The 25190-nt window shown below is 44.2% G+C and overlaps 1 protein-coding gene across 1 annotated transcript; it reads right to left on the reverse strand.

Moving 5' to 3' along the window:
* Window positions 1-561: 561 nt before the first annotated feature.
* On the reverse strand, window positions 562-11208 carry Mmp7 (matrix metallopeptidase 7). Its single transcript, XM_085689943.2, has 6 exons — window positions 11041-11208; window positions 7223-7455; window positions 6989-7137; window positions 6404-6538; window positions 4795-4956; window positions 562-3497 (listed from the first exon to the last, which is right to left on the reverse strand). Exons 1-6 carry the CDS (start codon window positions 11155-11157, stop codon window positions 3478-3480), a joined length of 816 nt encoding a protein of 271 aa, XP_085546069.2. The 5' UTR covers window positions 11158-11208; the 3' UTR covers window positions 562-3477.
* Window positions 11209-25190: the final 13982 nt, after the last annotated feature.

Below are 25190 nucleotides of genomic sequence, written 5' to 3' on the forward strand. Positions count from 1 at the left end.
CGTGGTGGCTCACAACTGTTAATAACTTCACTTCAGTTTATTTGGATCTGATGTCCTCCTCTGACCTCTGCAGACACTGTATACACTTACATTCCTGCAGACAAGCCACTCACACACATAAAATAAAAATATTTAAATCTTTAGGGAAATTCCCACAGTGCTGAGACTGGAAAGCTCGTTTCTGCTGGGGATGTGGTTCAGTTAGCAGGATGTTTGCCTAGTTTACAAAAGCCCCTCGATTCTAGCATCAGCTCTATATGAACAGGTTTGGTGGCACACACCTATATATCACTGGGAAGGTGGGCACAGGAGGAGCAGAAGTTAAAAGTCATTCTTGGCTACGTAGAGAGTTCTAGGCTAGCCCAAGATACAGAAATCCTGTCTCAAAAATATTTTTTAACTAACAATGTATATAAGCCTAGTAGTACTAAACTATGTGTTTAGAGTTAACATGGAAGCTAACACTTAATGTGCCTTTCATTGCTGGGGACCAGTTTCAGCAGAGAAGTGGGTCTCGCATCTGGGATGTCTGGAAGGTGAAGTGAGTATAGAAACACAGGATTCTGATGCAAGCTGACAGGTTCTCAGCTGCAGGGCAGCTTCTTCTTCTACCCCGAGCTTCAAACCTCAGTCTTTTATTGTAAATTTTACACAAGGAAAATGATCCTTTTTTCTTGTCACAGGTTAATCATTACCTGGGCAAAGCAGTTCACAAGAAGTACAAAGATTCCTGAAATCAGAACATCATCATTCATTATGACATTTTCCAGGTCCCAAGCCCCATGCCAGCCACTACATTCTTAATTCTTAGTTGAGTTAATCATCCAACAACTTCTGAGGCTTTCACCTCAGAGGCTAACTACTTGCAGTTACAGAAGCATAAGTCAGTGGGTTTCACTCCATTGTCATACCTCTCCCATTGTTGGTCCTACAATTCCAGTTTTGATTTATAAGGCCACAGGCAGTCAGCCCTAAAAGCTCTAGATTCCTCAGAAACTTCATTCATCATAGCCAAGTTCTTTTCTGTTTCAGTATAATTCTTTTGCCAAGTTTTATGATCAGGTAAAAAACAATTTCTGCATTTTTCCTAAATTTCCCTAATTCTTTCATTAGTCAGGTTTTCCCCTAAGACCTTCTTTCCAGTTTTAATGCCTGCCTGCTCTATCAGATCAGGAAGACTCTTATTATGATACAGCAATCCATATTTTCAGAAGCCGCTGGTGTGGAAGGAGAAGAAGATCATGAAGAACAAGTGCACTAGAATTGCTATAACTCGAATCACCTGTAACATTGCCAAATGTGTGTGCAGGCGCCATAGAAGCAGACCTCGGGGGACATAGGTGTTTTCTCCTTGGCTCTCAAGTAACACGCTCATTTAGCTGCCACTGGGTTGCCTGGCGGAAATAGCTTCTGCTTCTCAGGAACCGCACTTGAAGGGGGCTATGCTTTGCCATCTCCAGCATTTGATCACAATTAAAACAGAACCCAGGTCTTTATTTACTAAGGAATATTCTATTTACAAGTGATCTTTATGCCATTTCATTGAAGAAAGATCTTCTATGCTCAGTCAAGGGGGCTTCATTGTTAAGACGGAAACAGGGGATGAAACTTGCTACAAGCCCCAGGAGACCCAGTCCAATCACTGTGTAGGAGATTTTAAGCCAAAGATAAGAGCAAGAGACCAACTGCTTGGAGGGCATGAGTCAGGTATGAAAACTTTGAAGAGAAGCCCTACACAATGGGGAGGGCAGGACACGGACACCATCCTGGCTGAGCAGGACTCAGGAGGTGGTGTCTTCAGAGCCTCCGAGCTAGGTTTCATCCCTGCAGTGTCTTGTAGGTCACTCCAGTCCTGCATTCCCTTACTAACTGGGATAACTTAGCATCCTGGCATTCGGAGGCATAGAGGGAAGACTGGATAAGGAAGAGAAAGCCATGCCAGCTGCAAGAGAGATGCGACATTCTCTTGCTCAACACATAATGTAAGTATTAAGCCAGCAAAAAGGATGCTTGGTGCATGACTGCATTTGCTTATGGTGAACCTTATGGGTTGCTTTGTTGACTACAGAATCAGGAGCTTGAGTTCATGAACTTACAACTTCCCGTTTGCTGTTACAGATGTCTTTTGTTCTGTGTAGGTGTCTTTGATCTCTGTGTATACTGTAGTGTAGATTATGGCTTCACTGCTCTGATGCGTTTCTAATGTCTGTGCAGGTCTTTCCTAGTTTTAGAGCATTAAAAGATGTCTCTCAGTGAAATTGAAAAGACGAAGGATGTATACCTCTTTAGAGTGTATGATGGGGCATAAGCCACATCAACAAAACAACATATTTCTGTTTTCTGATTTGCAGAGAGAACTCTGCACGCATGAGGATGAGGAAAGAGGAGGGAATGGCCAAGCCTTTGGAGGCTGTGTCCTGATGCCCCAGAGACTGCCTCCCAGAGAAACTTGTTAAGTGAGGGGCGTGAAATGAAACACAGGATGCAGGAAACTGTGTTTCAGCAGAAGCCTGGCTTTACAAGGGTCTGAAGGCCAGGCCTGGAGAGAAGTAGAAGGTTGCAGGCAGAACCCAGGGGGAAATGGCTGATCAGGTTAAGTGCATGGTTCAAGGGCAGTAGCTATCCACATTACCGTTATCCGCTCCCTCCCCATGTGTGCGGTTGTGTAAGCACTGGCGTGCATTCACAGAGACCAGAGGAGGATGTCAGGGTCCCCACTGTCACTCTTCGGTTTACGTCTTATGACCGAGTCTTTCACTGAGTCTAGAGCTAGGGTGGCAATCAACAAGCTTCTGTCTCCACTCTGCTTCCCTACCACCACTGTTCTTTTCATGTGTCGTAGCTGAAAAAGAAGGTGATACTGACATTGGATTGGTAGAGGGCAGGGAGAGGGAACCCAGGATACAGCTGCATCAGGAGAGATATTGGAACAGGAACTTAGAGCTGGTTGCAACTGTGAAGCTGGACGTCCTCGGGAGCTCAGGCATTCTGTGGAAAGAGTTTGGCTTCACAGAGGATTCAGAGATAGCTTGAGCCCAAAGGATAGGGAAGTGTTATTTCTTGGGGCTATCCCAGTGATTAGCAAGAGGCGGCATGCCCACCTGCTCCATTTGGGGAAGATGTACCGGAAGAACCTCAAATAATATAGCTGGATTCATTCTGACCTTGTCTTTGATTCATCTTCCTTTGTCACCAAAAAAGTTCTCTCAAGCATGAGTAATTTCTCCTAGGAATAGCAATGGGATTACTTGTGCACATATTTATTTATGTCTATCAACTTCATGTCACCTGAGACTAGTCAGAATCATCCAGTAAAGATGAGCCTCAGAGGGATATGCAGAGCCCACTCCAGTACTAGAAAAAAATGAAACAAGAGCCATATGTAGTCCAGGAAGGGCGTTTGTTCATTCTGATTGGGGGAATGCAATAGACTACCCAATGATTGTACAGAAAGTCTCTCTGAAGTGTCTACATCTTCTACGAATCATTCCTTTTTCCTGTTAAGGAAGAAAATACGAACATTAAGATATGTCATAAATCACATAAAAAAATTCCACATATGTACAAACACATCATTGTCCCAGGTTCAATTCCCAGCATCAAACAAAAACAAACCAAGCCCAAAAAGTCATCTGTATCAGCTGGAAGAGGTATGTGGGGCACAGCCTTCTAATTCCAGCAAGGCCAGCCTGGGCTACATAGCAGGTCCAGGACAGTAAGAACAACACAGACAGAACTTGTTTAGGACTCCAGCACAGCAGGTGGGACACGCTGCTGTGATAGCCTCCTTTGCAACTCCTGTCATTAGGAGTACGTCTTGGGAAAGGTTGACCCACAATGAACCCAGGTTTGGCAGATGCTTGCATCCATTTCTCTTCCTGTAGAAACAATTTCCCTGAGTACAGGCCTCTTTTTTAATCATTCAAAGACTCAGATCTTTCCACAGCATATTTTCATCTTCATTAGTGTGTGAGGTAGGCTTTGGTGAGTATGTATTCCAGATTCTCGTGTCTGTGTCGCTTTAAGAAGGGGAAGATGCAGAAACATGTCCCCACACCTGAAGCCTATGCCTCTGCACAAGTCACTTCTCCTTGAATGTTCTTTTCCTCATAGTTTTCTGGGGACTTGGATTTTTACTATGCTTCCCATCTGTCTCTCAAACTCTCTTTCCAAAGAGCTTCATCAAGCAAAAACTGACCAACTTTTACTTTTGATAAAGCTGATTTTAGAATTTGGTCAAAACAAAGAAGGAGAAACTGGGATACAAACATTTAGAGAGTTCATGGTCGGGGTTCCCATAGCTGTTATATCTGTGGGTGACCACTTTCCCTACATGTTTATAAAAACAGGGAAGCTTGGGTCACTGTTAACCAGGTAAAGCAACTCCTTGGGAGTGGGCAGTTATGGATGATGCTTGGGAGAGGGGCTTTCTTGCTGCATCTGAGCTGAACAAAGGAGGATGGTGACATTTCTGTCCCGTTGTGGACTTCCTTCTGAGGCTTAACGTATGAAATGCGGGCTGTGGTGGGATGGCTGAGTGGTTAGAAGCTTAGCCTGATGGATAGCAAGTATAGCATCCTCTTCAGGAATGTAGAGGCTGTTGCTTCACCTAGGAAGGTGTTTATTGGTATTTGTCTGAAGTGTTGAGGGCCTCACACAGGCTAGTCTCCCACTGCCCTGGCCTACTGCACAGGTTTTCAGATTTAAGTCCCACACTGTGACTCTCCAGGCCCCATTTCTTGACATCTTTCTTTCAAGTCTGACATAATCTTCTCGAGAGCCATGAGTTCTTACCATATAACTTCTGAATGCCTTCAATGTCATCTTCGGTAAGCCCGAAGTCTTTTGGGTGGCCGTTTTCATAGGTAGGGTACATCACAGACTCAGGAACAGAAGAGTGACTCAGACCCAGAGAATGGCCGAATTCGTGGGTGGCAGCATACAGGAAGTTCACTCCTACAGCCAGAGAAGTATACATAGTAAATATTAAAGTAACCGTATAAAGGCCTGCAATTGTCACATCAAATGGAAGCAGGAGCCACCCCACCCCAGCATTCCTTAGCTACTGGCTTCTACTCTGGCACTGCTGACTTCCTGTTGCTGGGGTAAAACACCGTGCCCGAGAGCAACTTAAGGAAGAAAGAGTTTGTTTTGGCTTCTGGTTCAGAAGGATAGAATCCACAATGCCAGGGATAGAAACCGCAGGGGACAGAAAAAGGAATCTGCAGGTCAGATTTCATCTACACATAGGAAGGACACACATGCACAAACACACACACACACACACACACAGGAAAAGAGAGGGAGAAAGGGTCAGAGCCGGAAGGAGAGAGAGACAGAGAGAGCAAGCACGAGGTGAGGGCGCTCCATCAAAGCCCGCCTTCAGTGGCATGCTTCCCCCAGCAAGGCTCCATCCAGCTCCTAGAATGTTCCTGAACAGCACCACCTACTGGGCACCAAGTGTTCAAATACTGGAGCTCTCAGGGACACTTCATGTTCACATCAGAACAATAGTGAGAGCCTGAAGGAGTCCTTTAGTGGAGTGACCTAAGGTTAGGAACACCTACCCTAAACCAGCCTCCCAGACTAGGAGCCGAAGGGAGAGCAGAAGAAAGGCTACGGCAATTTATTAAGGAAACCAGAATTCAAGGGAAGAGTAATATGCTTTGCCAGAAGGTGAGAAGGGGGAGCTGGGAAAAGGTCAGAGGTCCAGTCCCTTCAAATCTTTGTGTGTTGAGGCTTTTCTGGAGAAGGCATAACAAATGTATTCTTGGGAGCCTCAGGTGTGGACACTGTGTTCACTACCTCAGGTTATCAAGGATGAATTAATTAGGCCACTGCATATCATTACTGTTGGTTTTAATTTTGTCGTCAGTTAGAAGCTGTTCTGTGTGGTCCCAATGCTGAGAGAGCTAACTTCATTGTTGTCGTGAGCTTGCCCTTTAGCTCTTGATAGCTTTGGGCCAGGAGTGTGCACTTAACTGCTCTGGCTGTCCTCAGTTTACCCTTTAGGTTTACGACCAGTTTAGTACCCAAGACCTCTTCTGGTTAAGTTTTTTTTTATTATCTTATCGTATTTCTTTATTTTTATTTAATGTGTGTGTGTGTGTGTGTGTGTGTGTGTGTGTGTGCGTGTGTGTGTGTGTGTGTGTGTGTGTGTACACGTATGGAGGCCAGAGGACAATTTGTGAGAGTCAGTTCTCTCCTACTATGGGCTTCCACATACATCACACACAAATTAAAAAAGAAGATATTAAATGAGATAAAACATTTAAAGCATGTACTACAGGAGTTGGCACTTAAGGTGCCTCTAATTGTTATAATTAAAGCAATGATAAAGATAAAATTGGGTGTAGGTCTGGGCTTTCTAGATATGCAGCAGAAGAGACATAGGCCACTCTACCTGCACCATCACCATCACCGTCAGTCCATTGTTCATCCCCGTCAAAATGGGCATCTCCTCCCAGGCCTGGCCCAGGCGCAAAGGCATGACCTAGAGTGTTTCCGGGCCCATCAAATGGGAAGCTGTCTCCGTGATCTGCAAGACAATGCCATGATTTCTGTTAACAGCTTGGGTTTTCTCCGGTCGTCTCATCTCTTCAGATCATATGGTTATGAAGGCTGGAGAGAGAAGCCAGTCCAGTTAGTTAACCTCCTGGCACCAAGAGCCAATTTCACACACACAGGATGAGCTGTGACTCTGGTCCAGGTTCTGTCATAAGATCCACTGATCAGTACTGGTGACCACCGTCTGTGGAAAGCTCACTGAGTCAAGATCTTAAAACAGTGTGTGTGTGTGTGTGTGCATGTGTGCGTGTGCGATGCTGAGAACTGAAACCAAGGCCTCTCATATGTTAAACATGTTTCACCAATGACAGCCCTCTATAGTACTCTTGGAAGGGTTTAAATCTTGAAAAGAGAACACTGATGTTTATAAATAGCAAAAGGTAAAAGAGCACACAGATTTAGCCTGCAGAGCCATCCTTACCTCCCGTTGCGAAGCCAATCATGATGTCCGCAGTCCCCCACCTCACCCTCCTGAAATTCAGTGGGATCTGCTCACTCCACATTCTGAGAGCCTTTGCCACGATTTGATCCACCGTGAGACGTGGTAAGTCTGAAGGGTAGGACATGATTCTGGCAGCACACAAGAAGACAGAGTTTGAGTTCTCAGGAAAAAGGTTTTGTTGCCTCCATCAGAATGAGCCAAAGCGAGCCTCACCTGAAGGTGACTTTTCTGGATTGCCATTTTGGACTGCCTGGCATTAGTGAGTATTTCGCAACATCTGGCACACCACATCTGGGTTTCTGCATTATTTCCACGGTACGGGGGGACAGCTTTCCAGTCATGGGCAGGCCAAAGAATTTCTGCATTTCCTTGAGTTTGATCACTAGGCTGTTGCCGTTGCCTTCCTTTCTTTTAGAGTCGTGAAGGTAGAATTTCCTAAGATAATTCTGGTAGATAGAAAATATGCATCTCTTTTACCTGCTGTTATTGCAGATTTGAATAGTTCTTTGAAGACAGAGTCGTTATAGAGTTATGGAATAAAGTGAGTGTTTCCCGGTGAGGGAAATGGACTATCAACAAGAAAGCGCGGCCTGCTGTTGCGTAAGATGAAGAGAGGAATCCTTAGGGTCAGTGTATTCTCAATACACACCACCCACTTTCTATAGCTTGAACTAACTTTTAGGGGAGCAGGAAGTATCAGTTTCGGGGAACACACCAAAGGCTGGAAAAAGGCTCAGTTAGAGAAGAGCTTGCCTCAAAAACTTGAGGGCCTGAGTTTGATCCCTAAGCCTTGTGAAAAACTGAGTGTTTCTTTAACTCCAGCGCCAGGGAGGAAGAGGTAGGAAGACCGCTAAAGACTCCCACTATCAATCTCTAGCCTATACACACACACACACACACACACACACACACACACACACACACACACACACTTGTATTCTCTCTCTCACACACATGCCTGCATACATACACACATATAATACACACAAATATATACACATATATACATACACACACATACACACATGCATACAGAGAGAGAGAGAGAGAGAGAGAGAGAGAGAGAGAGCGCACTGGAGCACAAAGTAAGACTATTAGGTATCGTAGACCATATGGGGAGATCTAAGTTTCCTTAGCCTGGTAAGGGCTCCTGCCATTTGGCTATATTTACATTTCAGTAGGGAAGAAGAAATCACGTGATTGTTAGTTTAACTAGTCTGAGTTAGTCGTTTGGGAAGAAAGCACAGTTAACAGCATTCAAGTCTTTGTTCAGGTCCACAAGCTGAGTCCGTGGCTGATCTGTTTGAAATCTCCTTATCCGCAGTCCCCCTTTCCCTTTCCTCTTCCTCCCTTGGGACTCTTTTGCTGTTAGCACACCCACGAGGTCAGCACACCCACTGGGAGGTGGTGGGTTAAACCAGACCACCTCCTATACCTTCCCGTGCATAACTGAACGTCTGAAAGTCTCTGGGTGTCCTGCGATGCAGTGGGAGACCTTCAGCCGAACATGAAGAGGCGAGAGCTGACAGCCGCTCACAAAGGCACTGAAGACCCTTCCTAGGGGCCGGTGCACATTTGCTCCACATTTATTTCAACAAGGCTTTATAACCACCCTGTAAAGCAGAGATCAAACTTTCACCTCTGATTTATATAAAGACACATGCTTAGAGAGGCGAAGCAGCTGGCAGTAACCATCCAGGTGTTTGCCATCCACTTCCAGAGAAACTTCCTTAGGAAAAGCTACAGGCTCAGGGAGGGTGCAGCGAGAGGCAGGAGGCTCAGGGAGGGTGCAGCGGGAGGCAGGAGGCTCAGGGAGGGGGCAGCGGGAGGCAGGAGGCTCAGGGAGGGGGCAGCGGGAGGCAGGAGGCTCAGGGAGGGGGCAGCGGCTGACTTGCTGTTAGTATTAGAGCAACTGGCAGTAGACATCCGTTTAGAAACCTCCCACAACTGTGCATTTTACTGAAGTAAACTGGTCAACATTGTGCCCTCCTACCTGCTGCCAGTGATAGTGTCTCATTCAATACAACAACTTCTTATTGTGCACTTACAATGAGCATGAACAAATTCTTTAAGACATAACAGATACGAGTCCCTTCCGGAGCTGTGGACTTCATGACAACACTCTCTGGAGGACATGTCTGCATTCTTTTTTCTACTTTGATTATTGATTTGAGATAGAATATTGTTCTGTAGTACAGGCTATCATCGAACTCACTGTGTAGCTCAGGCTGGCTCAAATACATAATGATCTCCCTTCTATTGACAATCTGTGTGCTAAGCAACGGGCCTGGAAAAAACTGGATCAAAACCCCTAAAATGCTATTTGGTAATGTGAGGGCCAGCCATAATAAACTAAGTCTGGGCAGAAAAATGTTCTTTACTTCCTCCAACCTTTATCACCTGGGAGTCTGGCCAGCGATAAATTTAAATGAAGTCTGGAGTCTCAATAGTTTACCCTGAGACTATGCCTGGCTGCGGGAGGAACCACAGGCTGAGATTATCCGACCCCCACCTAAGAGCAGACCATTCAAAAAAAATCCTGGCATTCCAAGCATTGTAAATAGAAACACCTGCCAACACTTCACCAGGACACCCCTAGACAAATGTCAGCCAATCAGGGGTCCGGAACCTCAGAGACCCCTCACCCCCACCTTTACTACTATAAAAACCCCATTCTAATTGAGCTCGAGACTCTCTGGATATTCCAATAAGTTGGACTTGCGGAGATACCGAGTTTGCAAACTTGATTAAAATAAAAAGGCTCTTTGCTTTTACATATGGGTCTCGGTCTCCTTTGTTGACTTTTGTGGGGACCCACAGATTTGGGCATAACCCCAAGGGAAAAGCCAGTTAGATATTGGTGATTTTACGTGGTTGAGTCTAGTATATCAATTAGGTCTTTAAAAAGTCAAACTGAATGTGAACTATAGTTCTATTTTCTTACACTTAAAGCTTACCAATCATTATCTGATTTTACCAAATGACATTTTATTCTTACTAATTACTGTACTGATCAGCAATATATTTGAAGAAACACAGTTTCTGAGCTATCAAAGCTTATCCCGATGCCTGTCACAATTGGCAGAAGAATATGAATCAGGTGACTTTGAGTTCTCAGTATAGTGCTGGTGATCAAACAACATGCTGGATCCAGAGTCACTACACACATGTGAGTTCCTATGGTCATGTTATTTGTCTGGTAGACTAATCCTGTGGGCAGAACACAGATGGTGTTATAACGTCCATTGCACATGCAAGAAAGTCATGCCTTCTACTGGTGCTTTCTGACTGTCGGTCTCCTCACTGTGAGGCCAGTACAGTTTATGAAAATAATTTCAAGTCGCAATAAATAATAATACAACACTTCCATTTCTTGAGCATAAATCATATTTCAAGTACTGTGTTAAGAAGCTTATCTAGCTCCACTTGCTGACAGCATTGTTATACTTCTCCAGTTTCGGAATTGGAAAATTTAAGGTCAGAAATGAAATGACATTCTTGAGTCCACCTAGAATGCAGATGAAGGAGCTGGCCCTCAATCAGAGTTCAAGAAGACCCTGGAAGCCAGATTGCTTGGCTCCTCACAGAAAGCGTACTCTGTTTTCTAGCCAGGAACGTTACCCAGGACTATCCACGGTCACACTAACACCAACCAGGAGCGTTACACAGTACACAGGAATATCCACGGTCACACTAACACCAACCAGGAGCGTTACACAGTACACAGGAATATCCACGGTCACACTAACACCAACCAGGAGCGTTACACAGTACACAGGAATATCCACGGTCACACTAACACCAACCAGGAACGTTACACAGTACACAGGACTATCCACGGTCACACTAACACCAACCAGGAGTGTTACACAGTACACAGAAATATCCACGGTCACACTAACACCAACCAGGAGCGTTACACAGTACACAGGACTATCCACGGACACACTAACACCAAAGGACAGATCAATCAGAAACACACTTGCATGCTTGCGGCGAGGCCAGAGAACCCCAGGAGAGAGGACAGATACCTGGGCCTGTTCCCACTGCAGTGAGCTCACATCTCCAGCCTCTCGGGACAGTGGCAGGGCCAGGTGGCCTGGCAGCAGACACACAGTCCAGAACAGGGTGAGCTGCGGAACTGCCATCAAAAGGCAATTGTTCTCCGATCTACCAGTGGCTTTGATGTTTTCTGACAGGGGCCGGAGAAATTTATATGACTTCTTAACCCTGAATGTTTAAATAGGTGACTCATTTGCATTCTTTCTTTCTTTTTAGAATGAATGTGTTATTTTCCACTAGCAACAATGGTGAAGTATTACGTCCTTATATTGGCAAGAGGAACACATGGCATTTATCTTTTAGAGGACCTCCCAGCCCTGCTGCCATGTACTGAATCCCCTCAAACCGTGTTTTATTTGTTGTAATCAAATGACTACTTTCCCAAGTCTTCTCATCGACAAAGTAGTTCTGGGTTCATCATTATATTCTGCATCTTACAAGGATTCTTCTAAAAGTTTGTAATGTGTGGAGCAGCATGTAAATTACAACTTTACTGAACACGTACTGTGATAAAAATCAATGTCAAGAAAGAATACCACACCAAGGACCTTGAAACATGCCTGTCTAGAATTTAGGAGGCTGCTTCAACAGGAGGATTGCAGGTTTGAGGCCACACAGTGGTTATATAGTGAGACCATTGTCTACATAGAGAGACAATGATTAAACTAAGAAAGAAAGAAGAAAACCAGAAGGAAGAAAGGGAGAGAGGACAGAAGGAAGGAAGGGATGGAAGGGAGAATGGAAGGAAGGAGGAAGGAAGGAAAGAGGGAAATCAGGGAGGATGGAAGGGGAAGTGGGCTTTGCTGGTATTCCAAAATTCTTTGTGAGGGAGGGAGGCAGGTTCTGTGTCAGTGGCTGCCGTGGAGCTAGCCTTTAGCCTTTCCTCTAACAGCCAGGCATCTCAGTCACTCCGTGAGATGACCCTGTAAGTGCTCCTTTAATTCTTAATGCTATTTCTAATTTCCCTCATCCGAGCATCCCCACCAAATCTCCAGGGAGAGCCGTGTATAACTTCTGTCTGTATAATACATGAGTATTTAGAGGTGTGACCTGTATCAGGTAACCATAATGCTATGAGATGGTCATTGATCCTTGTTTTTGAGTAAAATCATGGATCTTTTCTTATCTCAAAGAATAAGACAACTACAGGGTGGGAGAAAATACTGCACAAAAGGAAATCTAACCAAAGGGTACTATCTATATTATATAAAGAACTCTTAAAGCCTAACAGAGAGAATACAACTGATTTTTAAAAATGTACCAAGGACCCAAACAGATAATTCACCAAAAGAGACACACAGATGCTAAGTAAATATGAAAAGGTGCTCCCCATTGCAGCTACCAGGGAAATGTGAGTTAAAATAACAACAAGCCAATTAAAACCCATTCAAATGATTGAAGTCCAGAACATGGGCAACACTAAGGCAAGACATGCTGGGAATACAAAGCATCCAGCCACTTAGGAATACAGTTTGGCACGTCCAAAACTAAACCACCTCGGACCAAATGATCCAGCAAGTGTACTCTTTCCTAATCAAAGAGGAAATGAAAAGCTATGCCCTTATAAAACTGCAAATACACACTTACAGCACTTTTATCCATACTTGGGAACACTCAAGATGTCTTTTTTCAGTGGCGGAATGGCTGTATAGACTGTGGTAAGCCACACAAAGGAATATTATTCAACATCAAAAACAAAAGATCTAACAACGATGAAAAGACATGAGAGAGCCTTAAATGAGTGCTACTAAGTGAAGGAAGCCAACAAAGGGTTGTGATTCCAGCAGATGCCGTTCAATAAAGGAGGCAGCAGGCAGGTCAGTGCTTACAGGGATGGGGTGGGGAGGGTGACTGACTGAGGGGTGAAAGATTAAGCTCAGAGGGTGTTTTTTTTTATTGATTTTTATTGAGCTCTACATTTTTTTCTGCTCCCCTCCCTGCCTCTCCCCTCCACTTTAACCCTCTCCCAAGGTCCCCACGCCCCCAATTTACTCAGGAGATCTTGTCGTTTTCTACTTCTCATACAGATTAGATCCACGTACGTCTCTTAGTGTCTTCATTGTTGTCTAGGTTTCCTGGGATTGTGATTTGCTGCTGAAAAATTTCATGCCAAATTTAGTGATATTTCTCCAGAGAAGCACATTTCTCTAACAAATGTGCTTCTCGGTCTCCTGAACACAGATTACATGGAGCTGCTTAGCAAGATTGCCAAGGAGCAAGGCTTTAACAGAATATATTGGGAGACAGAGGAACTGAGTGCCAATGGACAGAGTCAGTCCCGCAGAACTGTCCACTAGTCCGAATTCCATGTCATGGCTCAGGTGTCTCCTGTGCCTATGCACAGAGTGACTGCCCACAGTGCTCTGCGGTACTAAAGCTAATACCAGAAAGAAAGCAGGCTTGCCACAGTTTAGGGACCCCTGGAGTGCAGAGAATTCCACTTGCACCTCTTCCAGAGTAGACATTTACTGTGATGTGTGTCTGTGTGTTCACATCTCACTTTTCCGACTGAGTGGCCTTCCGGTCTCCAGGCAGTAGTTATTAAGTTCTTTTTAATGTCTTCAACGTTGCGTTGGCAAGTTATATTTGTAAACTCTGTAGCTCCCACTTTCTAGGATGGGCACATAGTGAGAAGAACCTGCTTATTTGACTCCCACAATGAAAACATCAAACCACTGCTGGTAACGTCGCCAAGTGCTTAGAACACTGAGCAGGGCTCTCTGAAGTGGGACCTAGGGAGACCCATTAGAACTGCGGTGGGATTTGCACTGAATGCCACTGCCAAACTTCTGGGAGCATGGCTATTCTGCCATGTGTTCAAACCACGGAATAAGCAACTGTTGTTTAAAAAGAAAGAAAGAATAAGTAAATAAATAAACCAGAATTCAGAGCAAAGAAAACAGAGCAACAACCTGGGAGCTGGTCAGTGCAGGACTGAAGATGAAAGGATCGGAGGAGGTCTGAGCTTAGTGAAGGGTGCCACTGTTAAGACAAAGGATGGCCATTGCCAGGGAAAGAGAGAATCCGCTATGGCTAAGCCATTGAGATCAATATTGGATATTGAACTTGAGGGTTCAGCTGGGAAAACATGTCTAGAACTCACGAGAGTGACGCAGTGTGCAGTCACGACCTGTAAGTGACTCACCGTTAAAGGAGGAAACTAGATGCCTGCATGCATGTGTGTGTGCGTGTATGTGTGCGTGAGTGTGTGCATGTGTGCATGCATGGGTGCGTGTGTGTGTGTGTGTTGGGGTATGTAGAATAGATATAATGCAGATTTTGCCACTTCAACCATAATTTTTTAAAGTTTTATATGTATTTTATATGTATGAATGGTTTGCCTGCTTGTGTGTCTGAACACTGTGTATAAGGCCAGAAATAGGTGCTGGATCTCCTGGAACTGGATTTATAGATGGTCGTGAGTCACTGTGTGGGAGCCGTGACCTGAACCTTGATCCACTGCAAGAGCAGCCAGTGCTCTTAAACACTGAGCCATCTCTCTAGCTCAATTTTCACCTTTAAAAAATGATATTACTTTTTTTTATGTGGTGGTTGCTTATACCTTGTAGGAAGGCCCTGGGGACTGAATTCAGGTGTTGACAGTAAACATCCTTACCCACTGAGCCATCTTGCCTGTCCTGTTTTACCATTGATGTCCAGCTCAATGACACTAACACGTTACCATATTCTCCAGCTGTCAGGGGATTTGCTTCTAGAACTTTTCATCACCTCAGATTGCTGTCTTCTCTCCTATTCTCTTAGTAATCTCCATTCTGCTTCCTGTCCCTATGATTCCGACTGTTCCAGGAGCTCCATCTAAGTCCCGCCATTATAACAACCACCCTTCGGTGTGTTTGCTTATGTCTCTTCCCTGACACTTTCAATATTTACTGATTTACTGTTGTAGCATGTATTAGCCCACCACTCTCTTGTCAATAGATAAATAATACTCTAGCATTTGGATATAACAAATTTTGTTTATTCATTAATTCCCAAGCAGACATTTGGACAACTTGTGCAATGATCACTGGTGTATCCTAACCAAGCACCAGGCCAAGCTCTGAGAATGCAGTCAAAGAGAAGGAGGAGGGAACACACTGGCAAGGGAGATCATGAAGGAGAAATCTACAGAGACAGCTGAACCAAGCTTGTGGGAACTCACGAGCTCTGGATGGATGGTTGAGGAGCCTCCATGGGTCTGAATTAGTCTCTCTATATGCGGCAGTCAGTTGAAAAGCTTGGGCTATCTGAGGGGGCCCTTGCAGTAGGACCAGGATCGATCCCTGGTGCAGGAGCTAACTGGTTAGAGCCTATTCCCTATGAGGGGATGCCATACTCAGACTTCATGCAGAGGGAAGTGGCTTGGTCCTGCCCCGAATAATGTGCCAAACTGTCAACTTATTTGGCACAAGGGTGTCAACTCTCCATAGGAGCCTTACCTTACATGGGAAGAGTGGATGGGGAAATAGAGGGGAGTGGGGGGAGGGGGAGGAAGAACCTTGGTTGGAATGTAAAATGAATTAAAAAATGAAAACCTCTGGTTCCAATTACTTTGTGTATGCAGTCAACAATGACTTTTATGGGTCTTAACAGTAAGTTTACATTCGATTCATTTTTGAGGAACTGCCAAACTCTTATTTACAAAACAGTTACTATTTTCTGTTCTCTTCCCCTAGACAGGGTGTCTTACAAAACCTGGAATTTACAGGCTAGGCTAGGCTGACTGGTGTTAATCCCACTGGTAGAAAATAAGACCACTACCACAGCTTAAAGCCAAATTTAAAGCAAGCTGTAATTAAATACTGGGCAGGTGGGTGGGCTCTGGCCAGGTCCATACCTGGGTTCCCAGGAAATGGCCCACAGTTTACAGGGGCTTAAAAAGGCAAAATCCACAATTCACCGTATTTCCCATCAGGTCCAATCAGGGGCAAGCGTGCATCCTGACATATTTCCTGCCTATGAACCTTGTGGCCACCTGTGATCAAGCAGACAGAGCAAACAAACTTGTTTAGGGCAGGGAAAACATGTGGTTTGTCATCTCCTAACAACAGCCTTCTTCATTCCAGGAACTGTTTGTCCATGGGCAAGGGGCTCCCAGATTAGAGGCATGTTTTCTTTTCTTTTCTTTTTTTTTTTGGTTGTTGTTTTGTTTTATGAATCTCTAAGGCATAGTAATTAAAACTTAAAAATGTAACTGGCTCTTTCACTGGCTACTGAGCTCCAAGGACCTGCTTCTTCAGACTGGGAGCTCGTGTGTGTGTGTGTGCGTGTGTGTGTGTACATAACTGTGGGCATGTGAACGTAGATCTTCAAGTTTATGTAGTAAGTAAGCACTTCCCAACTTCTCAGCCACAGTCTCTCCACGTCCGTTGTCCTTTGTCATAGCTTCTGCTTTGTAAATGGGTCAGATTCCCCTGGTTATGACTTTACAAGGGAGTCAGTCATAATGACACAATGCTTCATCTCTCGGAAATGCAGATTCCTTACCTGAAAAACGAAGGCAGATCTTTTTTTCTTAGGGCTATGAGGAGACTAAGTTTATAAAAGACTGAGTCGTGTTCTGGGAACCTAGTAAGAATCCAGTGAAGGCTAGCAAAGGATTCTGGGAGCCGTGTGTGTGTGTGTGTGTGTGTGTGTGTGTGTGTGTGTGTGTATGTTTGTGTTTCCCGGCATATACACCACATACATGTAGTGCACCAAGAAGAAAGGGTGCTGGGTCCCCTGGGACTGGAGTTACTATGTGGGTGCCAGGAATCAAACCCAGGCCTTTTGGAAGGGTAGCCAGTACTCTTAACTGTGAGTCATCTCCCCTATTCTGGGAGTTATGTGTTGTAATGTTCTGCTTCTTTCACATCTCTGAATCTAGTGTGGAAATACGACAAATATAGAAGAAAAATAAAAGGTTGAAATGGTGTGTCCCAATAATGTTTGCTGAAATTGTTAATACTAATGTCCCTGCGACAGCTGGAAGTAACTGCTCTAAATACTACAGTGCGATGTGTAATGATTGTCATGAGGGGTCCGAAGCATGATTCATAAAAACTCAGAGGCAGACATTGGGCTCAACCTGAAGACCAGAAAAGTGAAGCAGCCAGTCACTGGCTCTTACCTCAACCTCAGTTGGAAAATGGTGATCCTGCCTCCAGGAAACCTCAGAATGAGACTGAGCCTGAGAGCTGTCTCCTCCTGTTTTATATTCCTCTCTAGTGCTGGGATTAAGGGCATGCACCACTATCACCTGGTTTCTATGGCAATCTAGTGTGCCTACTAGGATTAAAGGTGTGTGTCATTGCTTCCTGGTCTGTAAGACTGGCCAGTGTGGCTGTTTTACTTTTCTGATCTTCAGGCAAGCTCTATTCATTGAAATACAAATAAAATGCCAGTACAGAAGTCTCTTGGCTATTCACTCTGTAAGCAAGGAGAGCACAATCCTTATCAGGAAACTGTCTGGGTGCACAGTGTGGACAACAGAACACAGAGGAAATCAAGAAGAAAGACTGAAACCAAGTAAGCCAGATGTTAGGACAAGTGACCAAGCCAAGTTCTAAATGCCTAGAAAAGTCCCGCATCAGAAGGCTCGAGAAAGGACCGAAAGGCAGAAGGAGTCAGTGACTCTTCCATTGTGTTCGGGTGAGAGACACTGGGCTAAGTGGCTACGCAGAAGCTCCTGGCGAAAGAGGTGTGAGCTGTTCTAACGCCTCACCTTTCAGGGCAGCCAGCCCTGCGCCGAGGCTCTTGCAGATGGTGAATTCCAGAATGGGAAACTGCAGGAGAAAGGAACAGGAAGGGGAGTGAGAGGAAACTGAGGGAAAGGATGGTTTGCATGACCACAGCCCCAGCTCAGAATCCCTCTGCCATGGAGCTTTCTCCAGAGGAAGAAGGCAGAACAAGGCTGCTGACCACTCTACTTCCCCTTTCCACCTGACCCTAACCCGCCAAGGATTCGGACCTTTTATAACCAAACACAGCTCTACTCCAGGGGGGCGGGGCAGAACAACCTTGGAGTGGCTGTAACCCTTTTCCTGTCAGTTCAGGGTTTACAGGTTGTCCTCTAGGAAGAAGGGGACTTCCCTTGTCCCAGCCCAAACTCTGAAGTGGGACACAACTGGGTATGTCTGGCCTCTTCCACATGGACTCAGAAGAAGTAGCCCTGTGGGACAGTCTACCCTTGTTCCTGGGGTTCATCTTGAGGACAGTTTCTGGTCAGCCAGCTGAAACATTCTGTTTGTTCCTGTGCTCTCTCTGCCCCACCTGGTGATCAGCTGTAGGGCATTGTTGACTCCATCTTTGGTGTGGTAACTTCCCACCTGCCTGGGTGGAAATCCTTGTGCAGCAGCTAGGTCTATAAGGATTTCTCCAAGGTTAAATAAACGGCATTCGGCTGATCTCCTTTCAAATGACCCAGGTCTCTTGTGTTTTCTTTCAATCTCCAGGCCCTTGCCTGACAGTGGCACGCGAACTGTACCAAGAGGGTAACACAGAATCGGGTGTTACAGGACAGGGTGGATTTTATTGGAACATTATGGGCAGTGAAACATAAGTGATGGCCCCATATGGGAACCAATTTAAAAATCACGATCAATGCTTGGTTCTGGGTAAATGAACATTTCAATGATTAGCTTTATGTCCTGCCTTTCGCCTTGATTTTTCTACTTCTGTTTGTGCATGTCTTTAAATTCCAGCACTCAGGAGGCAGATCTCTGTGAGTTCGAGGCCAACTTGGTCTATAGAGTGAGTACCAGTCAGCCAGGGCTATTACACAGAGGAACCCTGTCTGGGGGTGGGGTTGAGGGTTAAGCACCTGAAGAGAAACTGCAACCACTCAGACTCCCTAGTTATGTGAGGCAATGAGGGTCTCCCACATCAGTTGTTTGCTGTTAGCTGAGCTAGTACGGCTTAGGTTGAGAACACCGCCAGTTAACTAAGTCCTGTGTGATAAAGGAAGGTATTGTTTTATTTTCTAAATCCCAGTGGGCTGGGATCCAGCCTGGACTATCTGTGACTTCCACCCTCCCTATAATATTCCACACTGTCAATCACTCATTAATTAGATAGGTCAGTGAGTAATTATGCAGTCATGCATGGTGTCTGTTGTGCCGCCATGGTGCTAGACATTGGAACTAGACAGACATGTGACAGACTTCTGATGTTTTTCCCCTGGTGATTTAGCACTCATAGGTATGGTAATGGATACATAACTGTGTTTTTTCCCCAGCAGAATTACTACCTGTTCCAATCTTTCCTGTAACCAGAGTCCAGTAGGCTGGACTACCACCTACTCTTGGTAACTATGACACAGCATGCCGTGGGGGACAAAGGACAAGAGAGTATGCGAGGGAACTGCCACTGTCCAACTGGTGGTTCTTCATGTCCCTCCTCTGAGTGTCCACATGACTTTTAGATTCATTCACATACTAACCAAATATCTATAAAGCACATTCCAGGTCATCTGGTCTTGTAGAAGGACAGGGTAACATGAAAAGTAAAACATGGAGTCTTTCCCCAGTAGCCAGAGTTTGGGACTGGAGAGATGGCTCTGTGGTTGAGTGCTCGCTGGCCTTCCAGAGGAGTTGGGCTCCCAGCATCCATGTGGACGGTCATGACCATTTATAACTCTAGCTCCTGCTCTGGGCCTCTGAGGGTACACACATGCACATGGCATACACACAGACACACACACACACACATGGCACACATCCATTAACAATGGGTTTTTGTTTTTATGACTTTTTGGTTTATTTTCTTGAACTAGGGTCTATGCAGACATGGCTGTCCTGGAAATTATTGTATAGACCAAGCTGTCCTCAAATTCACAGAGATGCATTTGCCTCTGTCTCCTGGGTGCTAGGAGTAAAGGAACACACCTGTGTACAAAAATTTTTTATGGCCTTTGAGACAGGCTGGCTTTGTACATGCTGCGTAGCTGAGAATCTTTTTTTCTTTTTTTAAAAATTTACTTATTTATTTATAAGAATTACCACTTCCTCCCCTCCTCCCAATACCCTTCCTCTCCCCCCACTCCCTCTCCTCCTCCCTCTCCAGTCCCAAGAGCAGTCAGGGTTTCCTGCCCTGTGGGAAGTTCAAGTTCCTCCCCCCTCCCTCCAGGTCCAGGAAGGTGAGCATCCAAACAGACCAGGATCCCAAAAAGCCAGTACATGCAGACGAAACAAGACCCAGTGCCATTGTCAATGGCTTCTCAGTCAGCCCCCATGTCAGCCACATTCAGAGAATCCGGTTTGATCACGTGCTCGTTCAGTCCCAGTCCAGCTGGCCTTGGTGAGCTCTCATTCGATCAGTCCCCTTGTATCAGTGGGTGAATGCACCCTTCGCAGTCCTGACTTCCTTTTTCATGTTTTCCCCCGCTTCTGCTCCTCATTTGGACCTTGAGGGCTCAGTCCAGTGTTCCAATGTGGGTCTCCGTCTCTATCTCCATCCATCGTCGGATGAAGGTTCCTTCTGATTCTGCCTTCCTTGCTCACGTTCTCCCTCCCTCTGCTTCTCATTTGGACCTAGGGAGTTAAGTCCAGTGTTCCAATGTGGGTCTCTGTCTCTATCTCCATCCATCGCCAGATGAAGGTTCTATGGTGACATGCAAAATATTCATCAGTATGGTTATGGGCCAAGGCCAGTTCAGGTACCCTCTCCTCTGCTGCCCAGGGAACAATCTGGGGACTTCTCCTTGGGCCTGGGAACCCCTCCAGAATCAAGTCTCTTGCAAACCCTAAAATGGTTCCCTTAGTTGAGATATATACTTCCCTGCTCCCATAACCATCCTTCCTCCCTCCCCCCTCCCATTTCCCCAAGCCATCCCCGATCCTCCCCCTTTCCCTAACCATCTCCCCTTACTTCCACCCCCCACCCCCGTGCACCCAAGTTTGCCTGGCAATCTTGTCTACTTCTAATATCCAGGAGAATAACTATATGATTTTCTTCAGGTTCACTTTCTTATTTAGCTTCTCTAGGATCACAAATTATAGGCTCAAAGACCTTTAACTATGGCTAGAATCCACTTATGAGTGAGTACATACCATATTCCTCTTTTTGGGTCTGGGTTACCTCATTCAGTAAAGCATTTTCTATTTCCATCCATTTGCATGCAAAATTCAAGATGTCATTGTTTTTTACCGCTGAGTAAAACTCTAATGTGTATATGTTCCACACCTTTTTTAACCATTCTTTTATTGAGGGGCACCTAGGTTGTTTCCAGGTTCTGGCTATTACAAATAGTGCAGTTATGAACATAGTTGAACAAATACTTTTGTAGTATGATAGGGCATCTCTTGGGTATATTTCCGAGAGTGGAATTGCTGGGTCCTGAGGGAGGTTGACTCCCAGTTTCCTGAGAAACCGCCACACTGATTTCCACAGTGGCTGCACAAGTTTGCATTCCCACCAACAATGGATGAGTGTTCCCCTCACCCCACATCCTCTCCAGCATAGGCTATCATTGGTGTTTTTGACTTTAGCTATTCTGACAGGTGTAAGATGGTATCTCAAAGTTGTTTTGATTTGCATTTCCGTGATCGCTAAGGAGGTTGAGCACGACCTTAAGTGTCTTTTGGCCATTCGAAGTTCATCTGTTGTGAATTCTCTGTTCAGTTCAGTAGCCCATTTTTTAATTGGGTTAATTATAGTTTTAGTGTCTAGTTTCTTGAGTTCTTTGTATATTTTGGAGATCAGACCTTTATCTGATGAGGGGTTGGTGAAGATCTTCTCCCAGTCAGAAGGCAGCCTTTTTGTCTTACTGACAGTGTCCTTTGCTTTACAGAAACTTCTCAGTTTCAGTAGGTCCCATTTATTCATTGATTCTCTTATTGTCTGTGCTACTGGAGTTCTACTTAGGAAGTGGTCTCCTGTGCCTATATCTTGTAGACTACTTCCCACTTTCTCTTCTATCTGGTTCAAAGTGGACAGATTAATGTTGATATCTTTAATCCATTTGGACTTGATTTTTGTGCATGGTGATAGATATGGATCTACTTTCATTCTTCTACAGGTTGACATCCAGTTATGCCAGCACCATTTGTTAAAGATGCTTTCCTTCTTCCATTGTATACCTTTAGCTCCCTTGTCGAAAATTAGGTGTTCATAGGTTTGTGGGTTAATATCCGGGTCTTCTATTCGATTCCATAGATCGACTTCTCTGTTCTTATGCCAATACCAAGCAGTTTTCAATACTGTAGCTCCCTCCATTGTATCCTTTGCTACAGTGCGTAGCTGAGAATCTTGGATTTCTGGCTTGTCTGCCATCAATTCCTAATGCTAGAATTGTAGATGTACCGCTACAGCCATCTTTTCGGCTTATTTTACACACACACACACACACACACACACACACACACACACAGAGTATATATGTGTATGTATACCTATTTATTTGAACTCAGGGGCTCATACATGCTCGAAAAGAGTTCTACCAATGAACTACATTCCTTGGCCGAGCTAATTAAAAAAAAGTTTAGAATTTGGCTTTTTAACACATAAGAATCTTCAGATTTACTCTTGTGTCAAATTGTTTGGTTCAGTTAAATTCACCTATAAGTATTAAATCCCTTTTAGAGGAGAAGGCTTTGAGAGAGTAGCACTCCATGTGCAAGAAGTCCCTGCCTGCCCTTGAATGGAATAGCTGGTGGGTTTTGGTATTTCCAATGGATTCCACTGATATGGGAATTCCCCTCTCTATGCTGTGGACATATTTTACTACCATTGGTTAATAAAGAACCTACTTTGGACTATGGGAGGGCAGAATAAAGTCAGGCAGAAAATCTGAACAGAGATATGTAGAGAGAGTAGGCAGAGTCAAGGAGAAGTCACATAACTGTCACAGGAGAAAGACACCAGAAACTTACTGGTAGACCACAGCATCATGGTGATACACAGGCTAATATAAATGGGTTAATTTAAGTTGTAAGAGTTTTTTAATAAGAAGCCTGAGCTAAGATGCCAAGCAGTGCTGTAATTAATATAGATTCTGTGTAATTATTCAGGTCAGGGTAGCTGAAATGAACGTGCCTTCTCCATTTACAAAATGGTGCCCAGCTTTTGGGGCATGGATTCACGGAAGGTCTAAAAAAAATCTTAAGAAAAAAAGAGGCCTTCTAGACCCACAAAATGGGAGTCAAGTGCAGCTTCTTGGTAGCCACATTTTGTTTTTTCCAGATAGGCTCTCTTTGCTGGCTGCAAGCAGAGGCGTGACTCCTTTAAGAGGCGGCTTCCTGGTTCATACTGGTGACATGAATGGCCCTGGCTCTTTCTGGGGGTCCAGATATGGAGCACTTAAATGGGGTTTGTTAGCAGAGTGCTACAAGTTGCTTAATGGTAACATACATCCACTGCGTTCCTGGAGCTGGGGTGGCGAGCATGGCTCGCAGAGGCAGTAAATGTATCTCTGCCACGTTGGAATGGGCGGAGCCAACCAGCAAAGCTACAGTGTTGGTCCTAGCCATGTTCGCTTAGCATTAAAAAAAAAAAAAAAAAAAGGTGCTCTCGGTCCAAAAATGATTAAAAATATGCAATAAAGACAGATTCAGATTAAAAAAGACCTCTAAATGGGTCACAGTGTTGAATAAATGTACATAGGCTTAAAAGAGAGAGAGAAGAAAGCGTACAGTCATAGAGTAAAGAAGTAAAGATAATAAATACTAAAAGTGGGCTGGAGAGATGGCTTAGAGGTTAAGAGCACTGACTGCTCTTCTGGAGGTCCTGAGTTCAATTCCCAGCAACCACATGATGGCTCACAATCATCTGTAATGAGATCTGGTGCCCTCTTCTGGCCTGCAGGCATATATGGAGGCTGAATACTGTGTACATAATAAATAAATCTTAAAAATAAACAAATAAATACTAAAAGTAATAGAGTAAAAAAAAAGCCAGGTAAAAATAAAAATACACAAAGAATCTGGATTATGCATATTATGTTCTCTTTGAATTTTTTTGACAGTGAATGAGCTAAGCACAGGGAGACATTTCTTTGTAATGATAAACAAACATATTTTAAAGGTATCTTGACTTTAAAATTTGAGTATAAGGTTATGTTACTTCGGAAAAGAGGTTCTGCTTTTGTTTCCACAGAAGATGAGAACCTGTGGATTCCTTCCAGTCTCTTGTTGATGGAACAAGACCCCCAAAAGGTCTCTGTGAACCTAAAAACACTTTGCCCAACAAACAACAGGAAGCAGTTTGGAGAAAACTATGCCCAAATTCCCAAAATGATTGTTTATAAATATTTGTTTTTATTTAAAAGTGGTTCATTATAAGTTGTTAAATGGTCACAGTTTATCTCTTTCTTAAAAAGGCTGGGGGAGATACTGCATAAAAATGAATACTTTGTATTGGTATGGAGCTTGATCTATTGATACTAATTTAAGGTTGATTTGTTACACTGTGTATATGTATCTCTGCTTTTGTTTAAGGTATTGTATTTGTGCAGCTCATTTAAAAATGTAATGTATAAATAAGAAATACAGATTAATAGATAGTCATCTATAATGTAGTTACGTTAGTTAGGCTTTCCAGATGTACAGAGATATATTTCAGATGGATAGGTATTCTTCAAACCTTTTAAAGACCTAAGAAGATGGCATTTAAAAGGCTTCAAGAACTTAGACTTTTCTCTACAGTGAGTCAGAGAGGTTGATGGGCATTAAAGAAACTAATTTTGGATTTTGCCTTCAATGTGGCAAGACTAGCTATTCGGGTAAGAAACTGCTCTTGCCTGGACCACTTGATGGTACGCTGTATGAACTTGAACATGCAGGATCCATATAAAAACGACTGCTGAGCTTTCCAAAAGATAAGATGGTCCTTTAGGGTTCCTGCTTCATGAAAGAGTCTGCCAGGCATTCTACAGGACAAAGCCGAAAGTGACTGACAAACTGCCAATATATCTAAAACAATCTTTCAAATTTCCTGCTTCATGGAAAAGTCTGCCAGACTATTATGGGCCTGTAGGCTGAAGATGGATGCTCCAATGTTGTAAAAGAACTTTAGGTGACTGTCCAGGCAGTGAGATTTCTCTTTTAATTCTAGAGTTCCGGAAGTTGCTTACTGTTTATTTCCTGTTTACTTAGGTAATATTACATCCTTTTGGGGTCTTTGATGGAATTGAAGACAGATAGTT

The sequence above is a fragment of the Myodes glareolus genome, chromosome 4 (assembly GCF_982192425.1).
Source record: "Myodes glareolus chromosome 4, mMyoGla1.1, whole genome shotgun sequence".
Classification (NCBI taxonomy): Eukaryota; Metazoa; Chordata; class Mammalia; order Rodentia; family Cricetidae; genus Myodes; species Myodes glareolus.